The 25,930-nt window shown below is 41.7% G+C and overlaps 1 protein-coding gene across 3 annotated transcripts in view; it reads right to left on the reverse strand.

The window, feature by feature from the left end:
- RHOBTB1 (Rho related BTB domain containing 1) overlaps window positions 1–25,930 on the reverse strand; it is an 86,206-nt gene that overhangs the window by 36,843 nt on the left and 23,433 nt on the right. For 2 of the 3 annotated variants that reach the window (XM_038411486.2, XM_038411485.2), the window contains 2 exons: window positions 6,813–7,014; window positions 6,348–6,451 (listed from right to left, as the gene is read on the reverse strand). In XM_038411486.2, coding sequence (XP_038267414.1) covers window positions 6,348–6,451; window positions 6,813–7,004 — 296 coding nt within the window. In that variant the 5' untranslated portion in view covers window positions 7,005–7,014. Of the gene's footprint in view, window positions 1–6,347; window positions 6,452–6,812; window positions 7,015–24,587; window positions 24,932–25,930 lie in introns of those variants that run through there. The other variant, XM_038411487.2, reaches the window with a different exon arrangement.

The raw sequence follows: 25,930 nt of genomic DNA on the forward strand, positions 1-25,930 counted from the left end.
GTCTAGTGGATTCAACAGACCCTAATATTGCATCTTACAAATTCAGAGCTACTTATGGAGGCCAAAGTCATCTCTGTTGTCCCTTCTCTGATTTAGCATATTCAAAAGATATTTTTATCTCTGCTATAAATGAAGGCTTTTAAAATAAACCACTTTTATAAGAGCAAGAATGGAAGAGATGCAATAGCATAAACAAAGAAAGAGGTGTGTATGTGTGTGTGTGTGTATTTTATGTATATAAACATTTTCATTGCAGTCAAAGAAGCCCTGCACTATTGCAACAGAGCCTCTCTTTTCTAGCTATGTTATACAGACATCAAGATGAGCCACATCATACACTACTGACATTCATTTAGCTCCAGGTCTTTTAAAAGGAGAAAGAATTGCTGATCTCCAATAGCAATTCCATAACAGATTTTCATAAAAATTCACTACTTGCAGCAAGGTAAGACACAGGTGTAATGTGGGGAGGACAAATAACTGGACTTCACCAATTTGAATGCTCTAGGTATTCAAACATTTCAGTAGACAGGTTGAGAGCCTCCAATTCTAATATATGTGATGACAGAAAAGACTTTAATGAGTGTGTGCTTGTATGTACACACACAATATTAGACACAAAGACATAATGAAAAATAAAATTTGATTTCAGAAGCTCATTTGAATGTCATCACCACTAAACTTGATCTGTCTACTATGCAATCTTCCTTGGGTCCAAACTGAGCCCAATTAAAATAGTACAAAAAAGGATGACTGTCTCAAATGTTAAACACTTCTCCATAGGTCTCCTCCAAGACTACCCGATGAAGAACTTGAATGGCCTATAAAACACAGCCTTCTATATTTGGGTATTTTTAGTTTTTAAAATAGATTAGAGTAGAAGGGGAAGTTCACCAATTTTGTTGGTTGTCATCACATCTTAACATGATACGGTGATGCTGCGCAACATCATTTGTGGTGACAAGACATAGCAAGAGGAAGAGAATGGGAACAAGAGATTAAATAGATCTGAAAGTAGTTTCTGTCCCCAGTAGCAGGCCCACTGCCAGACAAGCAAAAGAGTATCTGCCTGTGTGAAGCATTTACTGCTTTGAAGACGATCCCCAATTCCTCTAAAAAGACATATGGTATGTATACCTGTATGTAGTGTACTTGTAGCCATGCTGGTCCCAGGATATTAGAGAGACAAGGTGTGTGAGGTAATATCTTTTATTAGACCAAATTCTGTGGTGAGAGAGACAAACTTTAATAGCTTCGTGTGGCTCGAAACCTTGTCTCTCTCACCAACAGAAGTTGGTCCAATAAACGATATTACCTCACACTCCTTGTCTCTCACATTTATACTTGATCAGAAGGAGAATCTGTACTGACGCAGAAATAAATATAGCTGGTCTGAGGTGCAAGAAGAGGCCTTAGCTCAGAGCATCTGAGAAACCCTGATAAAACTTCTCAGAATGCAGGATGTTGCAAGACATTTTAAAACATACAGTAGAGTTTTAAGCACAGTATCAATTTGTGGATCTGTCTTTCTTCCCCCTGTAAGGTGAAAGGGAGCTGATGGCAGGGTTTTTCTCTTCCACCTTCCTCTGTGGGGGATAAGGAGCCAGAAGGAAGGATGTGAGACAGAGCTTCCTTCAGAGGAGGTGAAAGATGTGAACTCCCGCCCACTCTTCTCAGGTGCTGCTACTGCTCCATTTACAGCTGGGAAGGCAGAGGGCCCCAGAAGCAACTCAGCCAGTCACCAGGTCTTGCTCACCTCAAGGTGGAGGGGATGCTGTAAGAGAGTAGTATGTATTAAAACAAGGAAATCGAGAGGATGTTGAGCCCTCCATCTCCTTGAAGCAGAGACAATGGAGCTGCTCTCCCTCTGACTTTAAGCATGGATGGGATATAATAGAGGGCACTGATCAAACTAAAACACACTGAATCAACATTCTGTGAAGGTGTTGGAGTGTTTATGGCAGGAACCTTTGCTCATTGCATGGGAGTGAAAAATTGTGGGTTTGATAGCAACCACCACCACTTCCTTTATTTAAAGTCCCTCAGAACTAAAGAGATTGTTGGTGATGAATTCATCTGCCAAGGAATGCAGATTGACAATGCCAAGGAGATATGTTTCTATAGATTCAATTATGTTGAACTTAGTGGTAAAGGGAATCTTAAATCACCTAAGAGTTGAGTGAATGTCCTCCTATGACTGACTACATTCCAGACTTGGAAGACAGATGAAATCAGGTCACCGAAGAGGCAATATTGTCAACATATGTTTAAAAAGGTCCTGTCAGCAGCCTTGTAGTGGCCCATCCACATGTTCATAAATAAGTGGTGTGGGAAAAGATGATTTCCCACCATATGGTTTGAACAGATTTTGTTTGGTCTAGAACTTGTACTTAAGTTTCATTAAATACATTATCATGGTTGAATTAGTTTACGGACCACATATTCATATGAAAGTAAATATCTGATTGAAATGGAATTAACTCCTTGCAGATGTGCATGTGCACACATGCTTTAGTGTTGTTTACATCAAATAACTGCAGGAAATTAATTGAATTTTAGTCAAATATGTTTCTCTCTCACCTAAAAAAAACAAACAAAAAAAACCTGGCAAACCAATTCTTTTTCCATTTTCACTTCCAGCACTCTTTTTCAAAACTAGACTAGATAAGATGCTATAGAGTTATGAATGATGCCAAATTAAAAACAGTGTAAATTACTTTATTGTTATGCCTACATAAAATGAGTTAGGTATGTTTTAGGGACATTTGTACATGGTTGCAACTTGAGCTTTATCCATTTCTCCCATCCAGGCTGCAATCTTAGGCGACAGTACAGTACTGAGACAGAATCATTGTTGTTGGATGAAAAAGTGACATAGATCTGGATATCAGAGTTTCTATGTTTATACCATACCTGGTATGGTCTGCTTATACCTCAGACCATACCATCTTACCATTTCTTCACCAGATTTTGCATAAAATTGAATCCTTCAGGACAATAGGAATTAATGAGTATCCATCACCACAAACAGGAACCTACTTGAAATGAAAGAACAGAACCACTCCAGAGCAAACCCACCTATCCAGAGTTAAGAAATAAAGAACATTTTTAGAAATCTTTCCAACCAAGTTTTGTTCTCAGTCTTTTTTTTTTAATCTTTCTGTCAGTTTCCCTTTCCCCCTCCCAATGTCCTGTATGATTTTGATCTGTAATTAGACAACATGCAGTAAATACAGGCTAGGATTGATACTCTGCCCCCCGGCCCCTTCATCTTTAAAAAAAAAAAAAAAAAGGGTTTAATTGTTCCATCTTTTTACTCATCTCAATGAAAAATGAAGCAGGAGGAAGAAATTCTCCCCAAGATAAATCCTATCACCTGTTCATCATGTCACCTACAGCATAACCTATTTATATACAATTCTGCAAAATTAATGGAGCAGTCTTCCCCAAAGAGAGGCAGATACATTGAGACCTTGATAGCGCCACAGTTAGGATAATTAAGGGTCTTGGCTGACAGACTCAGACCTCTCCATGCACCATGAGTATAACAGGATCTACTTTGCATAAAACAACAACAATTTTGAAGGGTATTTGAAGGGACATCTCATTAAACAATCTTCCAGGCAGAAAAGACTGGACACCTGTAGGTTTAGTCTTAAGCGTTCTGGCACTAGCCAGCTTTTCACTGTTCTGCAAGATTTGATTTAATTATGAGAACACACTTCAAAGTACAGAAGATAATTTGAAAACAAATTCTGTAAATGAATATAAACAATAAACTCACCTGCAATTTATAAAGGCTCCTAGTTATAAAAAATATTAAAAGCAACATACTGAATATGTTAACACTGTATTAAATCGTTTTAGAACAGAATAGAAATGAACAGGGTAAGCAGAGCCTGCTATTATAAAATTTGACCAGTGAAATTCCATTAATAAAAAAGGATCCCAAATGGTTTCCTTAAGATACACCAGTTTGCTACTACACACAAATGCATTAAGAGACTTGGCAGAAGGAACGCTATCACCAGCATGATAGGTTTCTAAGGCTTTGTCTACACTACAGGGAAAAGTCGATATAAGCTACGCAATTTGAGTTACGTGAATAGCGTAACTCAAGTCAACGTAGTTTAGATCTACTTACAGCGGGGTCCACACTACGTGATGTCAACGGGAGACGCTCTCCCGTCTATTCCCATTACTCTTCTTGATCCGGTGGAGTACAGGAGTCGATGGGAGAGGGATCTGCGGTTGATTTAGTAGGTCTTCACTAGACCCGATAAATTGACCGCCAATGTATTGATTGCAACGCATTGATCCCCCGTTAAATGTAGACAAGCCCTAAAACAGTTTCTTTCGGAGCTACACTCTTTTCAGCAAACCTTGTTCCCATGCGTCTCACACGATGGGCCCAATCCTGCAAACATATGTGAGAGTCACTTTACTCATGTAACTGCCCCACTGAACTCAAGGTACTCTCAAGTCCCTTTGTATGTGAAAGATTAGAAGTTAAGTATGCGGTTTTTCCACGTTCTCATTCACTCAGTAAATGTTGGATCAGAGTTCAGAAGATGCCCGAGTTTGTTCTCCTAGTCTCTAGTAATCTGTTCAGTGACAAAGTGTCTGCTACAGAATATCACGTCGGTACTTCAGGGAGGAAGAGGAAACGCAAGGTACAACCATATTTACAAAAAAAGTCAGGCTTCATAAAGATTTAAATATTAAAATAAAAATTGTTTATACCTGAAACCTTCATAAACACTTGAATGAGTTTAGAAAGTAAGGTCAAATTTTATCTTAAATCAATAACTTATTGTTAAAATGGGAACCTTATATAATCAAGACATGCTTTACTTTAGGTCCTGATTCAACAGAGCACTTAAACACATGTTTAAGTACTTTGTTGAAATGGGAACTTAACTGTCTTTCAAAAATCACGCTGCTGGCCAAAGGACAACGTCTCTGCAATAAAAAGCACTTTTTACTACACAGCTCTTGATAAAACATTCCTTTAAGATGACACTGGATATAAAGAAGGATTTACATACATAAAACTATAAACTTGCATATGGAGCTTTACAATGTGAAAATTTCAAGGGATGTTACCATTACTGGTTTCAGCTGATAGACAATCTTTTTATGGCGATCTTGAGAGAGAGAGAGAGAGAGAGAGAGAGAGCCACACACACACACACACACCAGAGTAGGCTAACTCCCTTCAAAGTTACTCGTTTTATCTAGCACTGACTCCCACAACTCTGGCTTCTCTATACTTCAGGTGCATTGAAAACAGAGCCACAAAGAAAGAACTATTTACAGACATGAAGTGCAAAACTGGTGCAGATACTATACATATAACATTTTTAACTGGAGAAAAGAGGTCTTTTGAATAATATCAGCTGCAATAAGATAGGAGCAGATGTGACAGGGAAAAGAAAAAGGAAAAGAAATACTGACAGTTCGTGCAAAAAAAAAAATAAGGCCTTGTATGTGTGCCAATCATAAAAAAAAAAAAAAAAAGTTTATGACATCCATTTTTAGTTTTATATGCCTGTATTTCAGGTAGCTGATTCACATTATAATATATTGAATTTCCTGCTACTCAGCAGCGCTTCTGCTTGCATTGATAAAGGGCCAGATCCAACTCCCTCTGAATTAAATGGAAAGTGATGTTAGAATTAGGCCATATTTTGCACTTTGATAAAACCTTACTGATAAATTCTCAACATTTACAAGATTAATGTGTCAATGAGAACTCTGTGTAGACTTTGGTGTTCATCTAAGAAAACACTTCCCTTTTGTTTTAATTAAGAAAACAGGAAAAAGACGACTCCTATCTTTTAGTGATTTGGGATTTAGATCCGGTCCTAAGAGAATGACCCATCCAGCTCAGCAGATCACCCTCTTATTATAGTTGTTTATATATATATATTTTGCAACACAAGAGATTATGTTTTCCCAACACACCTTTTGTTAGCTCAGTAATAAGTGAATTGATTATACTTCATGATGTTTACTTAAGCAAGGAAAACTGGAGTTCATTTTCATAAAATCACAGCCTCATTTCTGTGAGCACAATAGTCTGAAACATTACAATATTTGTTAATTATTTTGTTAACAGGGCTTAACATTTTTCTCAGGTAAATGTAGAATAGTAAAACTGTACTGCCTTTTAAATATGCATATCTGTTTAATCCTTACAGTTGTTATCTTCCTTGTAATAGGCAGAAATATGAATACCCTTGATTGTTATAAGGCCTCATGTTTCAAAATTCAGAGCTGCAAATTTCTCTCTACTATATATTACGTGCACCTATTATTTAAAAGTTAGATTTGGCTCATTTTACCTTCCATAAGCAAATCGTCTATCTTTGTGATGGTCACCAAAAGTATCCCAGAGTCTGAGAGAAACGCTCACTTCATCAACAACATCCCGGGAGCGTTCAAGGACCTAAAATAGAATAGATATTATATTTTCCTCCCTGAATTAAAAAAAAAATCACTACAAGTAAAATTGTTACTCTCCTTGTAAAAAAAGATATGGTGCTATGCTACACAAAACTAGCACGGTGTTAAACTTTATAATATGTAAGCACAATATGAGTATTTTAAATATGTTCTTGTTACAAAAAAATTTGGAATGTAATTGTGGGCTTAGAGAAAAAGTGGATGCCTTGCATATTAGATGGTAGCTGCAAATACATTTTATTTTTGAGTTGCCCATTACCACATCTTGACCATTAAAGAGCTGATCAATAACAATACAAACTTATTGTGTGCACTACACATTTAATAAACTGGAAAATCCTTACCTCTTGGCAGACACGGTACTGATCAATTGCCCAGACGGTTGGTACGTGAGTTGCCAACAGCTGATACTGTGTCAAAGTGGTATTGCATGCCCTCGCGCAAATTAAGCGAGTCTTCCCCACTGCATTATCGCCAACCACCACACATTTTATGGTTTCAACGTTGGGCCTTTCGTAGTCCATGTCAGTGTCCATTTATCAAAAACTGCAACACAATAGTTACATTTGTTTTCTAATCTAACAGAAGTTGTGTTATTTACAATCAGATCCTTCCACTTGCTAAAGACAAGAATGAAGTCTTAAGACAAAGCTTATGCAAGTTGTACTAAAGTTGATGAACAGTTCCTTCATATAGGACACACAGTTACTGAAACATTTTTTACCTTGAATGGCTTATTCCAGTTAGCATGTTATTATCTCCTTGGTTTTCTGTAAACACAGACCTGCTTGCTGAAGATAAATCTTGGCGAAGCTAGGTCTGCTAGCACAAACTTACATCTCACTAACTACTTTTTATGTTGAGAGGCGGAGGAGACTAGACTTCAGTGGGTTTCACCCAGGAATTCTGGCATAAACCTTTTTTGTACGACAAGTTTTGCCTTGCATTCTGTCCTTTCAGGTTTTGGATTATGAGAGTCAACCTAAAAAGACAAGTTCTAACTATATTTTTAAGTACGTAAAGCACGATGAAAACTGAATCACCCAGATATATACACACAATATAAATTACAACTAAAAATGTGCAAATATCTTACTTGTAAGATGACAGAAGAGCTCCGACTTTCTGCACCCCATAATTTATACTGATCCAGTTCAACTCAGTGATTACTGTATCCTGTATGTCATATATCCTCTCTCTGTTTTTATAAGACATATTTCTACAGTAAACAATTTTTCTTTTACGAAAGTAAATAACTACAAAAAACATTTTAGAATGTTTACAAACCAGATTAAAGTCTATATTAAAATCAAGCAGTCTAACTAAAACATGTACATCTCATTAGAAAAATCTGTTTGTAAGATACTGGAATTGTTTTGCTAAAAAGCAGAAATATATTATTTGTTTTTTAAAAACACTGTCCTTGTGGAAAGTTGAAAATGGACAGATTTCCTTAATAAACATTTGTATGTGTGTTAAATCAGTGAGTGGGTGGGAATATTGCCAGAAGGGTGGGGGGGAGCGCGGGTTGGGGGGGTCGAATCAGAAGGGGAAATATTATTTTTTAAAATGAAGTCCAATATGTCCCTTGGAAAAATCTGCCATTTTTCCCTCTGAGAGAAATAAATGAAGGATCATCGTTCAGAGTATCTGATTTTGCTCTCCTAATCTCTAGTAATCTGTTTACTGACACAGTGTCTGCTGCTGAATATCAATAAGGAAGGAGAATAAGAGAAAATACAAGGCACTACCATATTTAGTAGGGGTTGCTGAACAGATTTAAACAAACAAACGAGGAACCTACATGCAGATTTCATTAATTGCCAAAATACAGGTAATCTTTTATAGAGAGAATATTTTTTCCTCACAAGAAAGCATTTAAAATTAAGGAACAGAAATAATTAAGATAGTGAATGATTCTGCTTTACATATTCTTTATTCTAAACCACAGTTCATTCATCCAACATTAAATCATCATGTCAATTTAAAAAAATAAATGCTATTTTGCTGTTCTTTCTTTGCAGTCTCAAATCCATTATTTTCTATGACACTTAAGAATAAGTACAACTTTTCAGTAACTATTGGACTGTGACTAATTTTAACTGTGCTTTTTCATTACTTCAGCTAATATGACCTACAGCAACAAAAGTCAGTGTTGGGACTAAGTATTACCCAACCAATTAAGATACTGGATATGCACTCTGGAGGCAGAATTTAAATAATGGCAAAGTTACATTTTTATCCATATTTGTGTGTGTGTGTTGGGGCGGGGAATAAAGGGATCTTCTGAAGTACAGACATTTATCACCAGACTAGAGTGAGGTTGTCTCACTCTTCTGTCACATTGATCTACTGATGTAGCTATTACACTTTGGAAAACATTTAGTATAGGGTAACTTGTCAAAATATTTTGATATTGCACCAGCATATAGATGGTTTTCTCACAGTGAGGACACAATTTAGGCCCTAATCTCACACCTGAATGTGCACAGGCAGAGGTGGATTAAGCTTTTGTGGGTCCCTGGGCCAGAGCAAGTGGGGACCCGTCCACACCCCTTCTGCCTGCAGCCCCCCCCCAGGCCAGCCCCCCCCACTCCTGCCGGGGAACTGGGGCTTGCCCCACCACACCCTCCTGGTGCTCCTGCTGGGGAGTGGGGTCAGGGCATAGGGGCTTCCCCCGCTTCCCGGCAGCAGTACCAGGTGGGCAGAGCGGGTCAGGGCATATGGGTGCCCATTTTTCCTGGGGCCCCCCAATTGACTGGGGACCCTGGGCACAGGTCCCATTGGCCCAGTGACTAATCTGCCACTGGCCAAGGGTTTCTATATGGGGACAGGAATCTGTCTGAAAAGACAGTTGCAAGATTGGGGCCTTTGAGTCCAATAAGTTATTTGGGGCAGGGAACATGCTTTCATAGGTGTTTGTGCAGCACCAAGCACAATAGGGTGTCTTGGCGCAACGTTAACAACAGATCTCCAGGGAATGAAAGAAAATGACACAGCATATGCACAGTTTGTACATTAGAGAAAATTAAGCCAACAGAGTAAATCCTAACAAGTGTGATCTGAATTCAAACCTACATTCCACCTCCACAAGCAGTAGGAAAGCAGCCATCTTAGGGAGAGTGACAGGGACTTTTTGCTAACTGGTCAATTGTGCCCCACGTTAAAACTGCAAGCCATACTATCTGTTTGTTGCCCCACATACTTGAAAGAGTGCTTGCCTATTGACTGCTTGGCCATTGAGCAAATCCCATGCAAGACTCTGATCCTTTGCGTGAAGCCTTGAGCCAGGGGCTCCACCAGTTGCTAGGGTCTGTTCAAATGGATCTAAATGTAGGATCAAGGCCACAGTAAATAGCACTGGGAACAACGGGTCATTCGGTTCCTCAGGTGCCTCACTCTCCAGCTGTAGGGCTTATCTGCAAAGGAACCAATGGTTACCATCTTAGCTACCCAAAATTACAGACTATAAGCCATTTTTTCTTGGAATTATGTGTCCCAGCCTGAAAGACAGACCCAGGGCACTGAATGAGTTTAGAAAAAGCAAGCTAAAAAAAAGTACAGTATATGATTTACTTGGAAACATTTAAAAATACCTTTTCTTACAGGTCTCAGTATAAGCAGTAACTCCTGACATCACAGGAAGTATTAAATTACTTCATATTTTATTCATGTATGGATGAGGCATCACAGATGAAATGTAGAAATGTTTAAAGTGCTGGAAAGAAAACTGAAGAAGATCAGCTAGCCAGTGTGTCTTGTTGGTTAAAACTACAAAACAGGGGTCTGTGCTAAAACAATGTTTCTCATACTGAAAATTTTATCTCAAATGCTGTTGTTATTTGGATCAGTTTTACTATAACAATTTATTAAAAATGTAAATGACTGGTTTGGTGAGAATAAGCTAGAGCCTGTCACAAAATAGATGTTAAGTAAAAAAAAAAGCCTATGATGTTAAAAAAACAACAAAAATAATTACAAGGTAGGTTTAAAATGAATAGGCAAGTCTAGATTAAAAAATACTAAACCTACAAAGCAGAAGAGAAATCTGAGAATCCTAAAAAGGAATATATGGGAAGAATGTCAATTAAATAAAAAAGTCCTTTTTATTTTTTGATATTTTTACTAACTTAATTAAAGCAAAGGTATCAGAGATTGGTCCCAGAAAACCTGAATTCTATGTAATAGATCAACAGTAGCCTAGTGAAGACATTTTTAACTTGACTCAATACTGTACAAAACTGAGATTAAAATAAACTAGGAAAAATTTTGCAGCTCTTTTAAATTCACTCCAGACTTCACTCAAGATGTATGAAGAAATGCAGACCATCTATAATGGCTATTTTCTAGATTTTAAAAAGAAATTTTTAAAAGGTTCCTAATTATTGGAAAGTTTTCAACAACCAGAAGTCTGAACAAACACTTAGAAACATCCAATAAAAATAGGCTCCAGTGTTCAATTATACCATCCACAGTTACCAAAAGGTGTGAATTCACTACCTATAAATGCAACCCAAAGAACTTAAGGCACAGCTTTGACTAAAGCCAGGAGTATGTACAAGACATGGATTTTGAAATGATATAGTCACAGCTACAGTCTGTTTCAGCTAAGGTTTTCACCAGTTTAAACTTCAGATACAATTGTTACATTGTAATAAATTAAATCATGTAACTATTGATATTCCTGTCAAAGTTCCTTCCCCACTCTGAACTCTAGGATACAGATGTGGGGATCTGCATGAAAGACCCCCTAAGCCTATTCTTACCAGTTTAGGTTAAAACTTCCCCAAGGTACAAACTTTGCCTTATCCTTGAAACGTATGCTGCCACCACCAAGCGTTTTAAGCAAAGAACAGGGAAAGAGCCCACTTGGAGACGTCTTCCCCCAAAAGACCCCCCAAGCCCTACACCCCCTTTCCTGGGGAAAGCTTGATAAGAACCCTCACCAATTTGTGCAGGTGAACACAGACCCAAACCCCTGGATCTTAAGAACAATGAAAAATCAATCAGGCTCTTAAAAGAAGAATTTTAATTAAAGAAAAAGGTAAAACAATCACCTCTGTAAAATCAGGATGGTAAATACCTTACAGGGTAATCAGATTCAAAACACAGAGAATCCCTCTAGGCAAAATCTTAAATTACAAAAAAAGACACAAAAACAGGAATATACATTCCATCCAGCATAGCTTATTTTACCAGCCATTAAACAAAAGGAAATCTAACGCATTTCTAGCTAGATTACTTACTAACTTAACAGAAATTCTGAGGCTGCCTTCCTGATCTCTTCCTGGCAGAAGCAACACACAGACAGAAAAACCCTTTGTTCCCGCCCCCCCTTCCAGATTTGAAAGTATCTTGTCCTCTCATTGGTCATTTGGGTCAGGTGCCAGCGAGGTTACTGTAGCTTCTTAACCCTTTACAGGTGAAAGGGTTTTGCCTCTGGTCAGGAGAGATTTTATAGCACTGTATACAGAAAGGTGGTTACCCTTCCCTTTATATTTATGACAATGCCAAACAAAAAACAAAACAGGAAAGTGTCTAGATTTGAGTGTAGAAAGGTTGGTAATATCTGAGAATATAAACTGGAGTTAGGATAACTAATTATGGTTGACTTAGAACAACGCTTCCTTAGCTCTCGTCACCTAACACCCCTACTCTTCTTGCACTACATTGATGACATCTTCATCATCTGGACCCAGGGAAAAGAAGCCCTTGAGGAATTCCACCATGATTTCAACAATTTCCATCCCACCATCAACTTCAGCCCAGACCAATCCACACAAGCAGTCCATTTCCTGGACACTACTGTGCTAATAAGCGATGGTCACATAAACACCACCTTATACCGGAAACCTACTGACCGCTATACTTACCTACATGCCTCCAGCTTCCATCCAGGACACACCACACGATCCATTGTCTACAGCCAAGCTCTAAGCTACAACCACATTTGCTCCAATCCCTCAGACAGAGACCAACACCTACAAGATCTCTATCAAGCATTCTTAAAACTACAATACCCACCTGCTGAAGTGAAGAAACAGATTGACAGAGACAGAAGAGTACCCAGAAGTCACCTACTACAGGACAGGCCCAACAAAGAAAACAACAGAACGCCACTAGCTGTCACCTTCAACCCAACAAAAACCTCTCCAGCGCAACATCAAGGATCTACAACCTATCCTGAAGGACGACCCATCACTCTCACAGATCTTGGGAGACAGACCAGTCCTTGCTTACAGACAGCCACCCAACCTAAAACAAATACTCACCAGCAACCACACACCAAAAACACTAACCCAGGAACCCTTGCAACAAAGCCCAATGCCAACTCTGTCCACATATTTATTTAAGTGACATCATCATAGGATCTAATCACATTAGCCACACCATCAGGGGCTCGTTCACCTGCACATCTACCAATGCAATATATGCCATCATGTGCCAGCAATGCCCCTCTGTCATGTACATTGGCCAAACCGGACAATCTCTAGGCAAAAGAATAAATGGACACAAATCTGACATCAGGAATCAGAACATTCAAAAACTGGTAGGAGAACACTTCAACCTCTCTGGCCACTCAATAACAGACTTAAAGGTGGCAATTTTGCAACAGAAAAGCTTCAAAAACAGACTCCAAGGAGAAACTGCTGTGCTGAATTAATATGCAAACTAGATACCATTAACTTGGGTTTGAATAGAGACTGGGAGTGTCTGGGTCATTACACATATTGAATCTATTTCCCTAAGTTAAGTATCCTCACACATTCTTGTGAACTGTCTAAATGGGCCATCTTGATTATCACTACAGAAGTTTTTTTCTCCTGCTGATAATAGCTCATCTTAACTAATTAACCTCTCACAGTTTTAATGGTAACTTCCAACTTATCTCTGTGTGTGTGTGTGTGTGTGTGTGTGTGTGTGTGTGTGTGTGTGTGTGTATTACTATATGTTCCATTCTATGCATTCGATGAAGTGGGCTGTAGCCCACAAAAGCTTATGCTCTAATAAATTTGTTAGTCTTTAAGGTGCCACAAGTACTCCTGTTCTTTTTAGTTAGGGCTAGATGAGAAAGCAAATGACATGGCAGAAAGTGGCATGCAAAACAATTACAGGAACAAGAAATAAACTATGCTTCAATGCTATCTAGAAAGAAAATAGGGTTGAACAAAACAAAAACCCCAAAAGTTGTTGAAATGTGCCCAGTGGCAATGACAAAAGACAGAGATCACTTGACAGAAAAACTAGCGTAAAGTGTAACTGTGATCAAACAAGTAGCATTTAAAAATTTATCAGAAGTAAGATATAGTGTCAGGCTGGATAAAGATAGCTCTTTGCAAAGGATGCAATTTAGAATTCATCTGGCTAGTACATTTCTGAGGACAATGAAGCAAACTGATATCAATGATGAAAATATTGGGAAGGATCTTAGATATCACTTCAGATGTTTTTATTTTCAAATCTCCATCTGGGATTATTGGAAAACTAAGAGGAAACAGGAGAGGACAAAGCGCCAAGTTCCTAGATAAATCTATTTGACTTGTAAGAATGAAGTATGGCGTGTAAAGCAGGCAGTGTCCAATAAAGTGTAAGGTTATAACTCCAGTTCATGGGCTGCACTAATGCTTCAAATCAGCGGCACTGCGATGGGTACCCGCATGGCCCCACAGTATGCCAACATTTTTATGGCTGACTTAGAACAACGCTTCCTCAGCTCTCGTCCCCTAATGCCCCTACTCTACTTGCGCTACATTGATGACATCTTCATCATCTGGACCCATGGAAAAGAAGCTCTTGAGGAATTCCACCATGATTTCAAAAATTTCCATCCCACCATCAACCTCAGCCTGGATCAGTCCACACAAGAGATCCACTTCCTGGACACTACGGTGCTAATAAGCAATGGTCACATAAACACCACCCTATATCGGAAACCTACTGACCGCTATTCCTACCTACATGCCTCTAGCTTTAATCCAGATCATACCACTCGATCCATTGTCTACAGCCAAGCGCTACGATATAACCGCATTTGCTCCAACCCCTCAGACAGAGACAAACACCTACAAGATCTCTATCATGCATTCCTACAACTACAATACCCACCTGCTGAAGTGAAGAAACAGATTGACAGAGCCAGAAGAGTACCCAGAAGTCACCTACTACAGGACAGGCCCAACAAAGAAAACAACAGAACGCCACTAGCCATCACCTTCAGCCCCCAACTAAAACCTCTCCAACGCATCATCAAGGATCTACAACCTATCCTGAAGGACGACCCATCACTCTCACAGATCTTGGGAGACAGACCAGTCCTTGCTTCCAGACAGCCCCCCAATCTGAAGCAAATACTCACCAGCAACCACACACCACACAACAGAACCACTAACCCAGGAACCTATCCTTGCAACAAAGCCCGTTGCCAACTCTGTCCACATATCTATTCAGGGGATACCGTCATAGGGCCTAATCACATCAGCCACACTATCAGAGGCTCGTTCACCTGCGCATCTACCAATGTGATATATGCCATCATGTGCCAGCAATGCCCCTCTGCCATGTACATTGGCCAAACTGGACAGTCTCTACGTAAAAGAATGAATGGACACAAATCAGACGTCAAGAATTATAACATTCAAAAACCAGTTGGAGAACACTTCAATCTCTCTGGTCACTCGATCACAGACCTAAGAGTGGCTATACTTCAACAAAAAAGCTTCCAAAACAGACTCCAAGGAGAGACTGCTGAATTGGAATTAATTTGCAAACTGGATACAATTAACTTAGGCTTGAATAGAGACTGGGAATGGATGAGTCATTACACAAAGTAAAACTATTTCCCCATGGTATTTCTCCCTCCCACCCCACCCCCCACTGTTCCTCTGATATTCTTGTTAACTGCTGGAATTAGCCTACCTGCTTGTCACCATGAAAGGTTTTCCTCCTTCCCCCCCCTGCTGTTGGTGATGGCTTATCTTAAGTGATCACTCTCCTTACAGTGTGTATGATAAACCCATTGTTTCATGTTCTCTGTGTGTGTGTATATAAATCTCTCCTCTGTTTTTTCCACCAAATGCATCCGATGAAGTGAGCTGTAGCTCACGAAAGCTTATGCTCTAATAAATTTGTTAGTCTCTAAGGTGCCACAAGTACTCCTTTTCTTTTTACTAATGCTTATGGTTACCTGTTTCTTTCTCCTCTTCTATCTCCATTTGCTGATGGGGTCTTTCTTACTTTTTCTCATTGTTGAATGAGTATCCTTTATTATCATGGAAACCAGAGCTGTTGCTACAACATGCAGATTCTTCCAACCAACTGGCCTTAATAATAATAATACAAGTTTACGTTTCTAAAGCACTTTTATCCAAAAGCCTGTTAAAGAAACATTATCTTAAAATCTAGTCAAGAAAAAAGAAAATTAAGCAGTTCCAGTTCCTACCCATGAACCCGCCTACCAACAGCTGTGATTTTACAAGTGAAATTTCTTCTTTTAAAAAAAATTATTCTCTCTCTCCAGTCACTGGGTAAAAGACCCACATAAACAATAGAGGAGATGCACTACAGCCATGATCCTGCAGGAAGATCGCGGCAGGCGTGCTCCTATCCCCATGTAATGCACTACATGGACACAGGAATTTGCCTCCATAGATCTCACTCCAGGATCAGGGGTTGATTGGCTAACTTCATGGGAAGAAATGCACGTTGTACACAATCTATAGAGCTAGTTATTTTTTTCCATTTGAAAACTTTTTCCTAAAAAAAACAAGAATGGCCTTTATTTAAAGTGAATATTTTTGTGGAAAATTTTCATTTCTTTCCAAATTTTCTCTTTTTTTAAAAAATACATATTTTCAGTTTTCAGAAACCAAAAGCAACCATTTTTTTGATTTCTTCTGAAACTTTTCACAGAAAATATTTACCATTTTCCAACCAGAAATAATAACTAGTTTCCCTATCAAGTACACAAAATAGATGAACGAAAAAAGGTGGGGGGGAAATCTCTAAGAAATTTAATTTATAGTCATCTTAAGCCATATGTGAATCAACAGGACAAAAAAAAAAATCAGATTGCAGTGTTTTTAACACTGATAGCATATCTTTAACTACAGGGAGGAAATGTGGCCTAGTGGATAGGCACTGGACAGGGACTCAGGAGACCTGACGCTGTGTCTGCTTTGCTGAATGACCTTGCAAAGTCACTTCCCCCTCTGTGCCTCAGTTTCCCCCATCTGTAAAATGGAGGCAATGATACTGATCTCCTCTGTAAACTGTTTTGAGATCTGTGACCAATTTATGATGATAATATAAAGCGTAAGTTAACAGAGAACATACCCCAATTTTTCTTACAGCAGTAGTCAAATATGAATCCTCCCCCCACCAGCAGAGAATACACACCAACAGTCTAGAGTAGGGGTTCTCAACCTTTTCCTTTCTGAGCCCCCCCCCCCAACATACTATAAAAACTCCACGGCCTATCTGTACCACAACTGTTTTTCTGCATGTAAAAGCCAGGACCGGCATTAGGGGGTAGCAAGAAGGGCAATTGCCCGTGGCCCCACGTTATTGGGGGGGCCCTACAAAGCTAAGTTGCTCAGACTTTAGCTTGAGCTTTCTGCCCTGGGCCCCAGCAAGTCTAACGCTGGCCCTGCTTGAAATCTGCTTGTGGCCCCACAATGGAGAACCCCGGTCTCAAGCATCAGCTCAGTGATTTATGTCGGATCCTGGCAATACTTACTAGTAGGGTTCGTACTTATTACTGTGAGGATCCAGTTGACTTCACCAGGCTGCCTCATGGCATAGTAACTACTAGGCTTAGTACTATGGATTTGCAGGATCGAGTTCTCGAGCTGAAGGTTGCGAGTGAGGATTGGAAAGCCTCAGATGCTCACCAAAGAAGGCCCTGCCTTCCTCTCTCTCAAAAGTGAACTGTCAATAGTTCCAACCCTGTCTGACTCAACTTACAATTTTGGACATGGGGGACAGGGATACCCTTGAGCAAAGATATCCTCCATTACTGAGACTAGTGCTGGCATTTTCAAAGAAATCTAAGAGAGAGCAACACCTGAATGTATGCAATTCAATGGGAGATGGGCACTTCACTCTCTCAGATGCCTTTGAAAATCCTAGCATAAAAAACACACCACAAAACCTACTGATGAGACCTTGAAAAGCACTCACTGAGAAACAGATACCTGGAAATACGTGAAGCAGCTTCATTTGTGGTTTCTCCTCCAGCAAGGCTGTACTATCTATTTTAAGGGTGTACTTTTCTTACTATGAGTCCTTTACAGAAGCAATATATAACCTCTTACCACAAAGGGTGATTAGGAAGTGCAGCAGAGTGTATATAGTAGGGTGACCAGACAGCAAATGTGAAAAATCAGGACAAAGGGTGGGGGATAATAGGAGCCTATATAAGAAAAAGACCCAAAAATCGGGACTGTCCCTATAAAATCGGGACATCTGGTTACCCTAATATATGCATACCAAAAGTGCAAACACAGAAGCTGGAGATTTAGAATCGATGCAAAAGCGCTAAATTCTACAGGAACTGAAGTCATTGCATTAGATTAAAAACTGTTAAGGCATCAGAAGGCTGGCAAAAGCCTAAGCAGATATGCAATAGAGCCAGGGAAGCAAATGAGTTTTTACTTTGAAATATAAATCAAACCCTTTTTTGTTTTAGAAACTAAATGGATTTATAAGCATATGTGAAAGGAGAAAAACAACTTACAGATATGGTACATCTGTTTAAAAGGCAGAAATCACAGGCATCTTCGATTCAAGGGGAGGAGCGGGAGGGAAGGGGCCGTAAAACCAATTGCAGTCTGAGAAACCTGATACAATTAGTTAATGACAGGTTTCAGAGTAGCAGCCGTGTTAGTCTGTATTCGCAAAAAGAAAAGGAGTACTTGTGGCACCTTAGAGACTAACAAATTTATTAGAGCATAAGCTTTCCTGAGCTACAGCTCACTTCATCGGATGCATTTGGTGGAAAAAACAGAGGAGAGATTTATATACACACACACAGAGAACATGATTTCAGAAGTATGCCAAATACATTGGTGAAAGAAACCACAGCAGGGTATCAAGTACCTGACAGATGGCAGCAGCTGGTGAAAGACTGTCACAAAACCTTTTCATGAGGTGTAACCTAGAAGAGGAAAATTATCAAATGGCACAGGGCAAAAGGGGAAGTAATAACAAATTTACTTTGTTAGCATCAATGAAATCAGCCAGTACCAAAGACAGGCAACAAGGGATAGGTGTAATGAGGGTTAAATCACATGACAAGATAAAGCAAACAGTAATTTTGGGGCAGATCCTCAGTTGGTATAAATTGGAATAGCTCCACTGGCTTCAATGGAGTTATACCAATTTACACCAAAGTAGGATCTGATTCATTTTGTACTTAGAAAAGGAGTACTTGTGGCACCTTAGAGACCAACACATTTATTAGAGTATAAGCTTTCGTGAGCTACAGCCCACTTCATCGGATGCAAGTCAGCTGTAGCTCACAAAAGCTTATGCTCTAATAAATTTGTTAGTCTCTAAGGTGCCACAAGTACTCCTTTTCTTTTTGCGAATACAGACTAACACAGCTGCTACTCTGTCATTTTGTACTGAAGAAGAGACCAGTTAGAAGATATTAAGTTAGGCTGTTGGAAAGATATGCTAGATTAATAACGGAATGTTTTATCTTATATCAACCCCATCTAATTGGCCCCTGTTAATACAACAGAGGATAGCAGTAGCCAAAGCATGGAGTTTCTGAAGATCCTCAGCAGATTTTGAGCAAAATTTTGTTCTCATATGCTATTATATCCTTGTTGCTGAGCTCTAAGTTACATTACTTATAAAACAAAAGGAAAAATATGAGAAATGTTTTGGAAAAATCTTAGTTGCTGTTTTATTCACTCCTGTTTTTTAAGTGTATAAGAGAAATATAAATAATGAGCAATGCACCTAAATGATGGCAGGAATAACCCAATAGACCTGCATAGTCATTGGAATATTTAGCACTTGGAAGGGTTTGTGATGGCTGACTTTAGGTTATCTTGTTACCAGGCTCAGGGCTATGTTGTGCACTTACACCCTGTGGAAACCCAGAAACGAAAGTCAGTGGACAATTTTGCTTGTAATGTCTAATACAGTAACTCCTCGCTTAACGTTGTAGTTATGTTCCTGAAAAATGCGACTTTAAGCAAAATGATGTTAAGCGGATCCACTTTCCCCATAAGAATTAATTAATTTCCCCATAAGAATTAATGTAAATGGGGGGGAGGGGAGGAGGAGGTTCCAAGGAAATTTTTTTCACCAGACAAAAAACTATATCTATCAAAACACACACACACACACACACACACACACAGAGTATAAGTTTTAAACAAACAATTTAATACTGTACACAGCAATGATGATTGTGAAGCTTGGTTGGCGTGGTGAAGTTAGAGGGTGGGATATTTCCCAAGCAGTGCCTTACTACTAAGTGATGAACTAGCATTCGTCTGAGCCCTCAAAGGTTAACACATTGTTGTTAATGTAGTCTCACACTCTACAAGGCAGCACAAATGGAGGGAGGGGAGACAGCATGGCAGACAGAGATACACACCCTATATGTGGAAGAGAGAGAGAGAGAGAGAGATGTGCATTGTGCCTTTAAAAAAAAAAAAAAAAATCAGGAAGTTGAGACAGGAGCTGCGGCCAGCAGTATCTCTCATCCTGAGCCCTGTCCTTTTCCCACCCTGCTCTATATGGAAAAGGGGTAAGCGGGGGGCAGGAATGGAGGAGGGGGACACCCTGACATTAGCCCCCTTCTTCCCCCCTCCCTGCACAGCATGCAGGAGGCTCCTGGGAGCAGCTCCAAGGCAGAGGGCAGGAGCAGCACACGGCAGCGGGGGGGAGGGACAGCTGAACTGCCAGCAACTAGTAGCCTGCTGGGCGGCTGCTGCACAGGGAACTAAGGGGAGCGGGGAGCTGCTGGTCCATCCTGGTTCCAAGCCCCTACCAGCTAGCTGCAATGGGCTGCTCTTCCTGCAAGCAGTGGACAAAGCAGGCGGCGGCCAAACAATGTTATAAGGGAGCATTGCACAACTTTAAATGAGCATGTTCTTTAATTGATCAGCAACTTAACAAAGAAACAGTGTCAACCGGGATGACTTTAAGTGAGGAGTTACTATATATACACAGCACATAAAAAGATGGGAGTTGCCTTATCAACTGGGGGGTCCGTGCTAATGAGACCAATTCAATTAAGGTGGAAGTGGCCTATTCTCAACAGTTGACAAGAAGATGTGAGTATCAGCAGAGGGAAAATTACTTTTTGTAGTGACTCATCCACTCCCAGTCTTTAATAAGGCCTAATTTGATGGTGTCCAGTTTGCAAATTAATTCCAGTTCTGGAGTTTCTCGCTGAAGTCTGTTTTTGAAGTTTTTTTTGTTGAAGAGCTACCACTTTTAAGTCTGTTATTGAGTGTCCAGGGAAACTGAAGTGCTCTCCTACTGGTTTTTGAATGTTACAATTCTTGATGTCTGATTTGTGTCCATTTATTCTTTTGTGTGGAGACTTTGCAGTTTGGCCAATGTACATGGCAGAGGGGCATTGCTGGCATATCATGGAATATATCACATTGGTAGATGTGCAGATGAACGAGCCCCTGATGATGTGGCTGATGTGGTTAGGTCCTATGATGGTGACCCTTGAATATGTGGACAAAGTTGGCAATGGGGTTTGTTGTAGGGATTGGTCCTGGGTTAGTGTTTTTGTTGTGTGGTGTGTCGTTGCTGGTGAGTATTTGCTTCAGGTTGAGGGGGCTGTCCGTAAGCAAGGACTGGCCTGTCTCCCCAGGTCTGTGAGAGTGAGAGATCGTCCTTCAGGATATGTTGTAGATCCTTGATGATGCGCCAAAGAGGTTTTAGTTGTGGCTCTAGGTGACAGCTAGTGGTGTTCTGTTACTTTCTTTGTTGGGCCTGTCCTGTAGTAGGTGACTTCTGGGTACCCTTCTGGCTCTGTCCATCTGTTTCTTCATTTCACCAGGCAGGTATTGTAGTTTTAAAAATGCTTGATAGAGATCTTATAGGTGTTTGTTTCTGTCTGACGGACTGGAGGAAATGTGGTTGTATCTTAGAGCTTGGCTGTAGATAATGGATCGTGTGGTGTGTCCTGGATGAAAGCTGGAGGCATGTAGGTAAGTAGGTTTCCGGTATAGGGTGGTATTTATGCGACCATCGCTTATTTGCACTGTAGTGGCCAGAAAGTGGATCTCTTATGTGGACTGGTCTAGGCTGAGGTTGATGGTGGGGTGGAAATTGTTGAAATCCTGGTGGAGTTCCACAAGGACCTCCTTTCCATGGGTCCAGATGTTGAAGATTTCATCAATGTAGTGCAAGTAGAGTAGGGGCGCTAGGGGACGAAAGCTGAGGAAGCATTGTTCTAAGTCAGCCATAAAAATGTTGGCATACCACAAGGACTCCTCGCTGTTTTTGCTGATGCAGACTAACACCGCTACCACTCTGAAACCTACAAGGGATAGTGACACTGTGCTAACAATGGAGGGCTGTTAAACCTTGATGGTCCTCTATTCACACAGAAGCACCCTTGGACAAAGAGTTGGCTACCACTCAGAAGAAAGAGTTAGCCCAGGTGAGCTGGTACCTAAGCAACAGATCACTTCTGGAAGACTCTGATCACCTGAGGAGGTGATGAGGGGGATTACGTGACAAAGTGGAGCAGAGGTTAGAAAAGAAAAGGTCTCTCAGACAGATATGCATCCCAGACAGCTGGCTGCAGGAATGAGAGGAAACTGCATGATCCAAAGGAAAAGTCATGTGCAGGAGGCAAGTGGAAGGATCTTGGACTCCTTAAAAGACTCTGACCGTAGCACAAAGAATGCTCAAAAGTTGGGAAGAAACTGAGGCAGGGAAGGGCATTTTGCAGGTTTTATTATATTAACTAGATCTGTATATTTCTTGTGCTAAGTAAAATGTAGTTGTGGTAGAAACCTTTGCAAAATCTGTGAGCTGTATGCTTCAACTATCACATGCCCCTGGTGTGTGTGGTAAGCTGTAAACCAGAGTGCCCACAAGGCTGGAGCTCTGGGAAAGGATATGATTAAGCTCCTGGGTGTCAGCATTGGTCCTGAGGGCACAGAGCAGCTGCACCACCAAATCCTACTTCTGTGAAGGGGTAACAGACCCAGAGGTGGGATCCATGAAGAGACTGTGGCATTGCAATACTGAGTGTCATAGCATCCAACTAGAAAAATCACAGGAAAACTGAGTTAGGTGCCTAAAGTCCCTATACAATAAACAGGGAGAGATAGGTGACTAAGTTGCTTTTTGAGGGAATGAGTTAGGCCCTTGCCTCACTCCACACAAAATGGCTGGAGGAGAAACGCCATCCACCTGATAGCTCTAACCACAGGATTAAAGGTTCTTACACCGGATGTGGGAAACCCAGGTTCAATTCCCCCCTCTCTGCCAGATATGGAGAAGGGATATGAACAGGGGTCTCCCACCTCTCAGAAGAGTGATCTAACCACTGAGCTATGGGATATTCTGATGTGGTGCTCCCTCAATCTCTCCAGCTGAAACTGTTGCACTCCATATAAAGAAAGAGTGACTGGAGCAGGGAGACTAGATCCTGGGTCTCCCCCTCTCTAGTATGTGCACTGGACTATAAATCATTTCCATTCTGGGATCCAAATACAGTACCCTGAAGCAGCAAAAGGAACTTTACCAGAGCTAGTAGAGGCCCCCAAGTTGATTTTCCCCCCCAAAAAATATTTACTATCATGGGGAACTCCGCTATTTGAATTCACTCAGTTCACCAAATAAGCATTTAAAAAAAAAAAAAGTTAATAGGCCCATTTCTGCATCCCTAGCATGAGTGTAATTCCTGATGAGGTTACTGGCAATTTGCATGTACAATGACTTCAGAACCAGGAAGTGCAGAAAATATAAAGCAGAAACTAACCAATTCTCTTTCCATGGGTAATACTGTATGTCCACCAGCATCCCTTCCCCTCCCCCCCCCCCCCCCCCGCAATGTAACTCACATTTAATATGCTCTGTTCTACTAATCTTTATACTGAAAATAGTCCATGCTTGTTTTCCAGACCTCACACTATTTGGCAGGATTCTCCCTAAAAGCCTTTTTCCTAGAAAGAGTTCTGAACCTGATAAATATCTGAGAGCTTGCTGAACAAAGTAATTTCCACCTCAGGCTGAATGGTTGGCTTTGATTCAGCTGAATGTCCAGGAATTGTACACAAGCTGAGGATGAACAGAGCCATTGAGAAGACTTTGGCGTCACTTTGTAGATCTCTCTGTAACCATATGTAGAACTTCAAGGATATTGTTGTTTAATAAGTAGTTGTGTAAGGTCAGCTCCAAAGGCACAGCTGGTGTTTTGACCAGCGAAAGTCAAGTCTGAACTCTCAGCGTGACTACCCTGCACCAGTTCAATAACTGGACATTTCTTTAGTCTGGATGTTTGCTGCCACGCTACGTAGACAAACTGCCATAATGTTAACCTAATAATCAGTTTATAGCGGTACCTCTCCCCAGACCAGGCTCTGCCAGATCAGACACCAACTAATCTGTGCCGTGCAAGCCCCTGATGGCAGCCTCCAGCTGTTGTCACAGCAACCCACAAACAGGCTCCACAGACACAGCAGGACAAAACCACCCTTCAGCCCCTAGGCTGCTTAGCAAGCTACAGTTCATGTGCCAAGTGCAAGCCGGTGTTGCCCGCACAGCACCCCTCTGCCTGCGCTTGGCACGTTCACTGGCGCGCTGGCCCTGGCGGGAAAGCGAGCCGCGCCGAGCCCTTGCTGCTCAACAGCAGGACCCTCCGCTATGGGGCAGCGCCTCCGCTTCCAACCGCCCGGAGGCCGTGCACCTGCGGGGGGCTCCCTCCCGGCGCCGGCCTGCCCCCGCCCCAGCCGGCTGCCGTGGGCAGGCTCAGGGAGCGACTAAGAGCGAGCCAGCCCTGCAGCCGAGGCTCCGTCACGCCGAGCCAGCCAGGGCTGTGCCCGCACCCCCTGGGGCGGGCGGGGAGGCTCCGCGTGCCGAGAAGTTTAGGGCAGCAACCGCGCACGGGGCGACTCGGCACCTACCCGGGAGGGGCCGCGCTGCCTCGCCGCCCTCAGGCTGGGCAGGGGGGGGGACGGACGGACGGACCCAGCGGCGGCTGTTCCTCAGGCGGGGCGCGCAGGGCGAGGGGCCACCGCGGCGTTGCAGGGAGGCAGCATGGCGCTGTCGCGCCCCTTTGTACCGCTGCTGCCGTCCGGCCAGGGCGCGCGCCGCTTCCCGCCCCGCTCCTCCCTCCCCAGCCCGCCCCACGAGGAGGCTGAGGCAGGAGCCGCTGCCACTCTCGTCCTCGTGACGTCTGTGCCCTCCGTGCTATTTATAGCGGAGCATTGGATTTCATTCATGAAAACAGGGCCGGGTGTCTGTGTGTAAGGGCGGAGGGAGGCTGGAGGCGCTCCAGAGACCAGTGCCTGCAGCCAGGGCCGCCACCGTGCACAGCAGCCCCTCAACTCCCGGGCGCCTGCACCCACACCGCCGAGCAACAGCTGGCACCGCGCCCGCGGAGGGGAGCGTGCAAAGAACGGGGGCACCCCAGGCTCGCCTGGGTGCTGCAACCACGGATCGATCTACAGCCGCATCGCGCAACCAGCGCACGCACAGCTGCACAGCCGGTTCCAGTGTAGGGAGCCCGCAACACGGCTGATTGTGCAGGCTCTAGTCTGTGCAACACCGCCCCTGCGAGCGCTGCACACGCCCCTCCTTTCCTTCTTAAATGCAAGGAGGTGATCTTGGTTCTAGTTTTACGCCCCGGTTCGTTACTAAACAGGGGAAGTCGCGCTATGTCCTTTCCTCACACGTAAGTTGAAAAGGTCAAGTATTGTCAGGCCCAAACACGTAAGTAAAAAAAAAAAAAGAGTACAAGTCCCCGTGCTCTTTGGGCCGGCCCTAGCTCTCACCAGATCATTTCATAGCAGTGCTCACCCTGTCTTAGTATTTGAATTTACCAGTATCCGACGCGATGTTTTGGCTACACCTCTCCCCTTTAATTTTTATGAACACGTCACTTCTGCATTAAAAGTCTATAATAAATTGTTCGCAGTGTTAGTCCCAGCATCTTAGAGAGACAAGGTAGAGGAGATGAAAAACAAAAGCTTTTGAAGTGAGCTGTAGCTCACAAAAGCTTATGCTCAAATAAATTTGTTAGTCTCTAAGGTGCCACAAGTACTCCTTTTCTTTTTGCGAATACAGACTAACGCGACTGCTACTCTGAAACCAAGCTCCCTGTAGCTTAAAGTTTGTCTTTCACTAGACAGAGGTTGGTCCAAAGAAAGATAATACCTCACCCACTTTGTCTCAATAGTAGAGTAGTTAGTTTAAATTTGAGATTTTCTATCCAAACGAAAAATATAAATGTAGGGCTGGAAGTGAC

Source organism: Dermochelys coriacea, chromosome 7 (genome assembly GCF_009764565.3).
Source record: "Dermochelys coriacea isolate rDerCor1 chromosome 7, rDerCor1.pri.v4, whole genome shotgun sequence".
NCBI lineage: Eukaryota > Metazoa > Chordata > Testudines > Dermochelyidae > Dermochelys > Dermochelys coriacea.